The sequence below is a fragment of the Alligator sinensis genome, unplaced genomic scaffold (assembly GCF_000455745.1).
Source record: "Alligator sinensis unplaced genomic scaffold, ASM45574v1 scaffold608_1, whole genome shotgun sequence".
In the NCBI taxonomy this organism is placed as follows: Eukaryota; Metazoa; Chordata; order Crocodylia; family Alligatoridae; genus Alligator; species Alligator sinensis.
Genome location: NW_005842799.1, coordinates 65,691 through 76,656, shown reverse-complemented (window position 1 = coordinate 76,656; position 10,966 = coordinate 65,691). Strand labels below are relative to the sequence as shown.

The following is a 10,966-nucleotide window of genomic DNA, read 5'->3' as shown; positions in this document are numbered from 1 at the left end:
AACAGTGCCCTGCCACAGCCACGTGCTGTTGCAGGTGGCAGCAGATCATAGCCAAGCAACAGCCCCCACTGCCAGACTTCTGCAGTGGGTAGAGGGTGCAGGGAACTCTAGGTTAGGGCTGCTTCAGCAGTCCAGCTGACATGAGGGGATGGTGTCCCCAGATACCAACTGGCTGGGCCCCTGAAGCTCCTGAGAGCAGGTAGCCCTGAGCTACTTGCCAGGGCAGCTTTTTATACTGCTGGGGCCAGGAGGAGCTGGGCAGGGTTATTTTGCCCCAAGTGGCACACCTTGCCCCACACCAATGTGCATGTCCGGGCACATGTGCAGAGGCAAAAATTCTCTGCTCAAATTTGTGCCGTTCCTATTTGAGCTGCTGCAAACACACGTGTGTATGTGCTAGACGCACACAGAGGTTTCTGGCTATAGAGTCATGCACCTCTGCTGAGGGTCAGACAGACCAATCACCTCATTTGGGATCAGGAACAAATTTAGCCCCCCATTCAGATTGGCATGGTCTGTGGGGTTTTTGTCTTCCTTTGCAGCAGGGGTGCATAGTCCCGATCCATGGATCTCTTGAGCATATTTTAACAACTTCCAGTCCTTGCAGTGGCGGAACATTGAGTGTGTCTCAATGCTGCTTTACTGTGGCAGGCTAGGGTGTTTGATATTTTAGATACCGTACCTGGTAGTTGTACAGGAGAGTTGTTTATAATGTTTTTAGAATAGATTAGACAATCACTTGTCTAGGATGGGTTAGGTAACGATGATCCTGTCTTGAGCAGGGGCTTGGACTCCTGAGGTCCCTTCCAGTCCTACTTTTCTATGATTCTGTGAAGTATTCTTGTAAATGTTTAATAATTTTCAGATTGTGCTTTAAAAAAAAATAAAATTATTTATTTATTTATTTTTGGTAAATATTGGTCTCCCACTTCTCCTATTTCAAGACTTCTCTCATTCAGACTAATCTGCTAAGAATTTAATTTTACTTTAAGCAGCATTGTGTTTGAGTTTGAGTTTCTTGCAGAGGATGGTTGTACCTAGTTTAAGTATTGTCCTTTCAGGTCATTTTAAATAAAGGTATCTCTTGTCTTTTAAAACATGGAAATGTGGCATTTTTAGTTTCAGGCCCAGGTTTTTTAAGGTATTAAAAAATATCTTAAAGACTTTGAGTGTGTAGAAATCGTTAAAAAATCTTGCTCTAATCCTGTTTGCCTAAATTTTAATGGATAAAAATGCTGTTGTTTAAATCTCTATTTCAATAAGCTCTTTATTCAACATGGCCTCAAGTCAAACTTGAAATTTTCTCAAAAAGTCTCAGATTCACTCTATATTAATTTGAGATTCAACGTTCATAATAAATCATAGAATCGTATAGATACCAAATAGTCTTAACCCCCTAAAGTGAGACAGAATTCAGCATATTTAGATAATCTTGACAGAGGTTTGTTTTATCTTTTTTAATAATCTTCTCTAAAGCAGATTCTGCAGCGATCTTGGGTAACTTTTTCCAGTGTTTCAGCACACAAATAGTTGCAAAGTTTTCTCTAATATCCAATCTAAGTAAGCTTTGCTGCAAATGAAACTAATTTATTTATTTGCTCTTGCCCCAGTGTCAATGGAAAGCAACTGATCTCTGTCCCATTTATAATAATTTCTGTGTATTAAAGACTGTTCCCCTCAGTCTTCTGTTTTCTAAGCTGAATAATCGTGAATCCTGTATGGTCTTTACACACAGATCATGTTTTATAAACCTGTTACCTTTCTTGTTGCTCTCCTCAGCCTCTTTCTAGTTTGTCTGTGACTATTAAATTCATTGGTTAGCACAAATTGGGTGAACTTTACGCTGTTAGTTTAAGGGTATAATTTTCAGAAGTTTCCAAGTTCTTTTCACAAAGTACCTAGAATCCAAGTTCCATTAATTTTTGATGAGGCTTGAACTTCTTCATGGTTTGGGACCTGTTGAAAATACCCTTATCCTGATTAGATTTATAATTTATCTTAAATAAGAATTTTTATTAGCTAGCAAGAATAAAATGTTCAGGTTAAACTATTTTTCTGTAGTTTTTTTGTATGTAATTTGTTATAAATCCAAATGAAGAAATTTCTTAATATACTGTTTAACTTTATTTTGTATGCTTATTAAACATACAGATAACGTTAGGCTGGGAGAAGTTGCACATACATACTTTGGTGGACAATGTTAGGATTCAAAATGATCTTGACAAATAGCAAAATGGTTTGCAATAAACTGGATGACATAAGGACTAATGCAAAGTACCTCTGTTAGGTTGGAATAATCAACTATACAAATACAAAAACGGGGAATGCCTGGCTAGGCAGCAGTTCTGCAAGAAATGGCCTGGGGGTCAGCATAGATAACCAAGTGAACACGTGTTAGCAATTCCATGCTGGTGTGAGAAAAGCAAATACTAAATTGGAGTGAAAATTGGAGTACCTACCCAGCAGCACTTGTAAGGCCTCAGATGAATTGCTTTTTCCACTTTTGGGCAACACTTTTGAAGAAGGGTGTGTGAACCAATTGGAAGAACTCTCGGGGAGAGCAACAAAAATGATCTAAGAGAAAAGACCAAAATAATTCATTGTGTTCAGCTGAATGAACATGAGGCTGAGCGAAGAAATGATAAAGAATCTCCAAATATGTAAAAGTTTACATAAAGAGGAAGGTTCAGTCTTAACTGGGAATAAGATCAGAAGTAATGGGGTTAAATAGCAACAATGGAGATTTAGACTTTAGGAAAAACTTTCTAATTGTAAAGACATTTAAGCACTGAAATATGTTACCTAGGGAGATTGTGAAAAGTTTTTCAGTAGACTAGATAACCTCTTGAAGTCCTTCTAACCACTGTTCTTTATGTTTATATGATATTCTATCTCAATTTAATTACTCTCTAATATTTTAATTCTCTAACCCAACCATCCCCAGTTTTTTCTTTGTATTATTATGTAGTAACTAGTTCTCTTTGTTACCTGTTTACTTGGGACATTGTTTTTTCCTTTTTTTATATTGTGTTTGTATAACATATAATTATTTTTCTGTAGGCGGTTGATTGGTGGAGTCTTGGTGTTCTTATGTATGAGTTATTAACTGGAGCATCACCTTTTACAGTTGATGGAGAGAAAAATTCCCAAGCTGAGATTTCTAGGTAAGATACAAAACAAAGTGTGTGTTTGTTCATAGAAACTGATCATAGTGCCGCTCTGTTTTCAACTATCTGATTAACTTCCATAAAAAAGAGGCAGTGGATTTAAACTACAGCAAAAATGATTTAGATTAAATCACAGAACATACTTCCTCACTGTATGAACAGTAGACCACAGAGCAAACTGTACCGAGAATTGTTTTTACTATAATTTTTCAAGAAAAGGCTAGAAAGACATGTAGCTGGGATGGTGAAGATCAGTGATTCTCAAACTTTTTACAGTCAAGCAACCCCTCAAAAAACGCTAGGGCTTTCACTCATTTTTAGCTTTCACTCATTTTTTGATCATGGAAAAATAATAGAGCAAGTCTTCTGTTGCAAATAACTCAGAAGGGCCACAACAGATCAAAATGTTTAACACTATGGATACCTGTTTGAAATCTCTGTACTTGTGCTGCTGCTAGTTGTCCCCAGAAAACGCCCGTGCCATGTGCCCTCTTGCACGTGGCAGGTTATCCTGAGTGGGGTAGCACGGTTGCTGGACCCAGCACCCTTACTTGGGGGCCGGGGAAGCTGCATCCGCAGTGCTTCTGCAGCTTGGAGCCTGGTTGGCAGCCAGAGCCTGGCTCCAGCTGGGCAGGCTCTGGTTTTGGGTGGCACGTACGTGCACTATCCGGCTTTTTTTATGTGCAGGTTTTTTGACCCCTGGATATCCAGGGGTCAAAAAAAATACCCCGTGCTGCAAGGTAGTAGTGTGGGAAACACCTGAATATAGTGTATGTGGCACTGCAGATGGATCTGCAGCACCACATACAACGCGGCCGCATTCGTCTGGATGCGGCCTCCTGGTTTATCATGTAAATCCTTTTATCTTGTGAATGTTGTTTGCTACTAAACACTGAAGCTACAAATAAAAATAAACTCAAGCATCTTTAGTATTGCTGTGCTAAAGGAACTGTTCACTGGCACAAGTAGGAACTTGGTTTCATATTTAAACCTTTCCAAACACTGTCTTAGAAAATAGCTGTAAATTGTGCTTTAGTGTTAGAGTAGAAGGAAACTTGCATTTGATATTGTGTGCAAGCACCTATGTGTTGCATCTCTTCTTGCCTCATAATGGTTTAGTTCATGGGAGCAGCAACAGATAAATATACCTGAAACTGAGTACAGTATGCAGTAACTGAGTTACTATGCTAATACCACAGTACTGCCAGCACTACTTATTTAATGAGCTCTTTAAGTTCAGATAACAGCATACTCTGGGTAAGAGCACAGCATTTTTTCAGTCCTGAGGCTATGCACTTAAATAGAGTATACTATGAATTGTATCAGTTTTACTGTATATTTTATAGGCTGGTTAACACAATGCCAAGAGAGTAAAAGGGAAAAAATGTATCTATTTCCTTGTGCCTGTTTAGTCTGGAAGAAATTGCTTATAGATCTTTTCATGTCCATCCTATCATGTAGGGTAGAGTTCTTCAACTACTTGGACTGTTTATGTTAATTTTAATTTGTTTACTGATAATTAAATGATAAAATAGAGATGGCATTTAGGAGCTCTTGATCTCAGATTTTTCCAGTAGGCCAGGCTGTCAAACTCATCTAGCTCCACGTGCCTTATTTTTGATACCCCTGCTCTAGGCTAACTGAGCTTGTCCCACTTTGTGCATTTTTTGTATTCATAATATTTCAGTGAAAATAAACAAGATTTATCCTTTGTTAAAATAGAACCACATATTGACTATTGTTCTTTCTTATTTTGTTGAAGATTAGCAGCACTAAGCTCAAATACAAGATTTCTGTTATGTGAGAAGAATGGCAAAGAATTCAATATTTCTTACTGTGAAACTAATGCATCACAGTTGTGTTCGTTAAGTAGTTAATACTAAATGTAGTTTGTTAAGTAGTTAATGCCAAAATGTTAAGTAGTTAATAAATCATATTTTTCTACAGGAGAATATTAAAAAGTGAACCTCCATATCCCCAAGAGATGAGTGCTTTAGCTAAAGATTTGATTCAGTGTCTTTTGATGAAAGATCCTAAGAAAAGGTTGGGCTGTGGTCCAAGTGATGCTGATGAAATCAAACAACATGCCTTCTTTCAGGTAAAAAGGAAAAGCTATCTTCTGTTTTTTTTCTTAGTTTAATCAGTCTCCATCTTTTTGCATCATGAGCTTGATTTAGCAAGATGGCTTAGCAAGTATATAATGTTAAATGTGTGAGTAGTGCTGCTCATGTACTTAAGTTCTATGCACATGCTCATGTACCTACTTATGTAGGTCATACTGCTGGGAAGTGGCACTCTGTCAGAGACTGCATTAAATCAAATAGGATAGATTTTTCTACTGATAAGATAGGTACCATTGAATCTCTGTGGACAGAAATTCTGTGTTTCAATAGAAAACATTTTTCAATAGAAGAAAAGTACAGCTGGGGATATACTATCGACTCCCAGACCAGGACAGTAGCAGCAAGCTAAAAGTGCAGGGAGAGGTGAGAGAGACTGTGAAAGCAGAAAACAGTAATAATGGGCAACTTTATCTAGACATAGACTGGGTCAATCTAACGTCAGGCTGGGATGCAGAAAGCAAATTTCTTGACATTATAAAAGATTGCTTTCTGGAGCAATTAGTCCTGGAACCTACAAGAGAAAAGGCCATTCTTGACCTAGTCCTAAGTAGCGCGTAGGATTTAGTGGAAAGGATAAGTGTTACTGAGCTGCTTTGCAATATACTGACCACAATGCAATTGTGCTTGACATCCATGTAGGAAGGGAGATAAGAAAATCTACTACAGTAGACATTTTAAAAACGGAAACTCTACCAAAATGAGGGAGCTAGCTAGAAGTAAAAAGGGGCCCTAAGGAGGTGAAGAATTTGCAAGCATCATGGGAAATGCTTAAGAACGCCTTATTGGAGACACAGGGCAAATGTATACTGCAAATAAAAAAAAATGGAAAGTGGACCAAAAGAAAGGCAGCATGGCTTATTGGCAAAGTTGCAGAGGCAATAAACAAAAAAAAGTTTTCTTTAAAAAAATGGAAGACAAATCCTAATAAGGAAAATAAAAAAGAGCACAAACTCTGGCAAATCAAATATAAAATCTTAGTAAGACAAGCTAAGAGAGAATTTGAGGAGAAATTTGCTAGAGACATCAAAGGTAACAAAATTTTTTTTAAATTACATTAGAAGCCAAAGAGTCAGGGTCTCTGATCAATCATGCCTGGCTGGACCAAGCACACTTGAACCATCACATCTACCCCTGATTTGTGGCTAATGAGATTGCCTTAGTTTTCTGTGGAGGTGAGCAACCAGATTGGCTGCTGAAAGGGTTGCTCACTCTTTTTAAGCACACCTGATTCTCAGGCTGCAGTCATACCTTGACACAGCCCCGGTCTGTCCTGGCAAGTCTCATTTCCACTGTTCCTTCTGATTCTCCTGGCTCCTGACTCAATTTTGGTTCTTTCTGACTCTGGCCTTGGCTATCCCCTGGAACTATGCACTGGCTCTTTGACCCATGGGTTCTGATTTTAGCCTGTTTATTGGATTATGCCTCTTGGATTTTGCCCCTCGGTCATTCTGGGACTTGGTCCCATGTCCTCAGCCTTCTGACCTAAACCCCAGCCTGATGCTCTGGTAATCTGCGCTTCTACCTTGCTGACCCCCTAATTACTTCATGGCCTGCCCACAGGCCCAGTGCCTACATCCTGGCAAACCCTCACATGAAGACCTGCCATGGAGTCCTTTTGGTATTTGGATGATATGGGTATAAAGGGGGCAGTAAAGGATGGCAGGGGTATTGCCAAGAAACTAAATGCATTCTTTGCATCTGTCTTCACTGTGGTAGATGTTAGGGAGATTTCCTCACCAGATCCACTCCTCTCTAGGGATAAGAGAGGAGCAGACCCAGCTTGAAGTTTCAGTAGATCAGGTCATAGAGGAAATTAATAAATGAAACAGAAGCAAATAACCAAGACCTAATGGCATTCACCCTAGGATCCTGAAGGAGCTGTGACTGCAAACTGATGAACTCCTAACTGTAGTATGCAGCCTATCACTAAAAGTAGTCTTGGTACTAGAAGACTGGAAGATTGCCAGCGAGACTCCCATATTTTAAAGAGGCTCTATAGGTGACACAAGGAACCACAGTGAGGCTAACTCGGTGAGGCTAACAGTGAGGCTAACTCAGGGGTGGGCAATTATTTCAGGTGGAGGGCCACTTACTGAGTTTCAGCAAGCTGTTGAGGGCTGCATTAGATAGCCCCGCAACCTGGTTGCCATCTTGGGACAGGAAGTCCCACCTCCTAACCCCTGACCTTTCCTACCAGAAGTCCCTCCCCTTGCCCCTGGCAGTACTCCATTCTGCAAGGGATTTTGCTATCTCAGAACCAGAAAAATACCAAATTGTATTCTAAAAATCAAACATCTACAACATTCATTAATTTGATTTCAAAAAATCTTTTTGTCTTGATTTACATGTGTTTGTGTAGTGTACATAGAGGTGAGCACACAATAGCTTAAATGAAATCTTACTCTTGTAAACTGTGGGTTTGTGGGGGGCATGGGGGTGGGTATAGGTTTGTGGGGAGCTGTGGGAGCATGTGGGTGTGTGTGGATATGTGGGGTGTGGGTGGATGTGCAGTCTGTGGGGGACTGTGTGTCGGGGGAGGGTGCCTGGGCTGTGTAAGGGTATGGCTCTGGGGTCTGTGTGTATGGCGATGCAAGTGCAGGATATGGATGCATGTGTATGGTGGGGATACTCGTGGGACTCACTTTACAAACACACACACTGTGCTTGCCTCATTATAGACACACACACACACACACAAAAGCTGCCGCAGGCAGACACTTCTGGTTGGGGGTGGGAGGGGGCTGGGAGTGGGGCCAGACTGAGCTGGCCTTTCTTTTGACTGCTGCCAGCTTTCCCTGGGTCCTACTGCCCCTGGCTCCTGTCATCTTTGACAGGGAGTGTGGAGCAGATAAATATTAATTTTCTAAACTTTGTAGGTGCCCCGTGGGCCATATAGAATGGCCTGGTTGGCCGAATCCGAATCCCCATGTCTAACTTCTGTTCCTAGAAAACTGGTAAAAACAATTTGAAAAATTGTTTAGTACATGGATGAACATGACTTTCTGGGAAGGAATCAGCATGGTTTTCTCAAATGGAAATCATGCCTCACTAATCTACTTGAGTTCTTTGAGGGTGTTAATAAGCAAGTAGATCAGGGTGTTCCAGTTGAGATAGTATATCTAGACTTCCAAAAAAGCCTTTGACCAGGCTCTTAATGAAGTTAGATTGTCATGGGATTACAAGGAAAGTCCATTTGTGGATTAGAAATTGGTTTATTGATAGAAAACAAAAAGTGAGTATAAATGGTTAGTTTTTGGGCTGGAAAGATGTAAACATCGGGGTCCTCCAGGGAACAGTGCTGTTTAACATATTCATAAATGATCTGGAAAAGGAAGTGAGTAGCGAAGAGGCCAGATTTGCAGATAACAAAAAATTATTCGAAATGGTAAAGACCTAGGTGGACTGCCAGGAACCACAGAAGGATCTGGCACTATTAAGTATATGGGCAACTGACTAGCAGATGAAATATAGAGTATAGAGAAGTGTAAAGTGATATATGTGGGCAAAAGTAACTCAAACTATACCTACACTATTATGGGCTTTACATTAGCTGTTACCACAAAGGCAAGGGATCTGGGAGTCATTGTGGACAGTTCTCTTAAAAAAAAAAAAAAAAAAAAAAAAAATCAGCTCTGCTCAGCAGATGTCAAAAAGGCAAACAGTGTTAGAGATGATTAGGAAGGGAACTGTAAACTAAACAGAGTTTCATTATGCTCCTTTATAAATCTATGGTGTAGTCACATCTTGCATACTTTGGCCAGTTTTGGGTCCTCACATATCTAAAAGGATATAGAAACAGAGAAGGTACAGAGAAGGGCAACAAGGATGATTAGTGGTGTAGAGGGGCTTCCTTCCATATAAGAGACTAAAGAAGCTAGGCCAGGGGTGGGCAATTATTTTGGGTGGAGAGCCACTTAATGAGGTTTAGGGAGCTTTTGAGGGCTGCATGGGTAGCTCCACCCCCTGGTTGCTATCTTGGAACTGGAATTCCCACCCCTAATTTTTGACCTTTGCCACTGGACGTCCCTCCCCTTGCCCCCTGAAAATACCCCTTTTGGGAATGGGGGTTGCCATCTTAGAACCAGAAAAAACCCAAAGTATACACTATAAGTCAAACACCTACTATAACCTATTTTACCACCACTGGACGCCATGGAGGGAGTGTAGGGGGGTCCCCACACCCTGCCTACCTAAGCTCCATGCTGCCACCGACCCCCTGGCTATGGACTCCGCGCTGCTGCCAACCCAGGCCCCTTGCTCTGCAATCCCACCCAGCTGCAGCTCCACCAACTGCCCCCAACTACCTGCTGCCTGGTGCAAGTGGGGTGCCAGGGAAGCCAATTAGGTCCCTGGCAGCTGTAGCAGCGGCGGCAGCAGCAATCTCGCCTGGAAGCTGCCTGCTGGGTGGGCTGGGCCCTTCTGCCCATGGGGGTGGGAGCGAGGCGCAATATGGTATATTGGGGGTCGTGTGTATACATGGGTGCCTCAGTTCTACCCTTGTGGGCGGAAGAGCTGGGTGGGGTACAGTTGGTTGGTTGGCGCTGCAGGCCAGATCAAACTGGCTGGTGGGCCAGATCCAGCCCATGGGCTGTATTTTGCCTGCCCTTGAGCTAAGCATATTCAGTTTAGAAGAGAGGCACCTGAGTGGGGGGACAATGATTTACAAAATACAAAATAGTGAAGGAGAAAGTAAACCAGGCTGTCTGGGCTGCATACATCACTGTCCCAGCTGCCTGTGCATCTGGGAGAAGAGCTGGGCTGTCTGGGCTACATGTGTGGGGAGAAGGGGGACAGGCTGTCTGTGCGGCAGCAGGAACTCCAGGAGTCCCTGTTCCTACAGTGTCTGGCCCCTGCTGCATGTGGCTTAGGAGTCTGTGGCCTACAGGATCTGTGGCCCTCACCACCATTCAGAAGTTGGATAGCCTGTCTTAAACTACATACTGTATAAAATCTGATCTCTTTGCTACTAATATCATACTTAAATTAGATACTGTTAAGAAAAACATTTTGCTTTTTACCATAAACCTCTTAGTTTCTTTTTCACTTTTCCTTAGTTTGGATAATCAAACTGAAACTGAATTAATGTACTTATTTCAGATGTATTTATTTGTTTTATTTCAGATTTTTTTTATGTATTAATATTTGGATTTTAGACACTGAAGGGGAATGAGTGTTTTTGTTTAAGAACAGCTGTGCAGTGTTTTTTCCATTGGCAGTAAAAAAATTCATAAACTTCAAAACATTCCTTTTATTTTTAGTTACTGCTAAGAAGTTTATTTTTGGAAATGTCAATTTTAAACCAAAGCTGAGATGGCAAATAATCTTTTAAAAATGAAATATTGTGCTTAAGTTGCAGTGAATTATAGTGCTTATAAAATAAGGGACTAATAACGTAGATTAGTTTTGGGGAGATATTTAAAATTCAGTACCCTGGAATTCTGTGGTGGGGTCTGTTCCTGGTCACCCTACCCCCAAATTTGTAGCCTCTCCAGGAGCCCCGCAGGCTGAATGACACTGACCCATGGGCTTTATTTTTTTAATCAAGATCCAGTACCCTTTTAAGGTATACAGGGTGCATCTAGACATGAAATTAATGTGACACAATAAACTCTGGAGCAATTCAAGCTGGAGTTGGCTGCTCTCAGGCACAGCATCTACACATGCACCTGGGACAGC

The 10,966-nt window shown here is 41.1% G+C and overlaps 1 protein-coding gene across 7 annotated transcripts in view; it reads left to right on the top strand.

The window, feature by feature from the left end:
* Window positions 1-10,966, top strand: part of RPS6KA5 (ribosomal protein S6 kinase A5) — a 166,695-nt gene that overhangs the window by 93,503 nt on the left and 62,226 nt on the right. For all 7 annotated transcript variants that reach the window (XM_025191253.1, XM_025191252.1, XM_025191258.1 and 4 more), the window contains 2 exons: window positions 3,061-3,164; window positions 5,115-5,265. In XM_025191253.1, coding sequence (XP_025047038.1) covers window positions 3,061-3,164; window positions 5,115-5,265 — 255 coding nt within the window. The remainder of the gene's footprint in view (window positions 1-3,060; window positions 3,165-5,114; window positions 5,266-10,966) is intronic.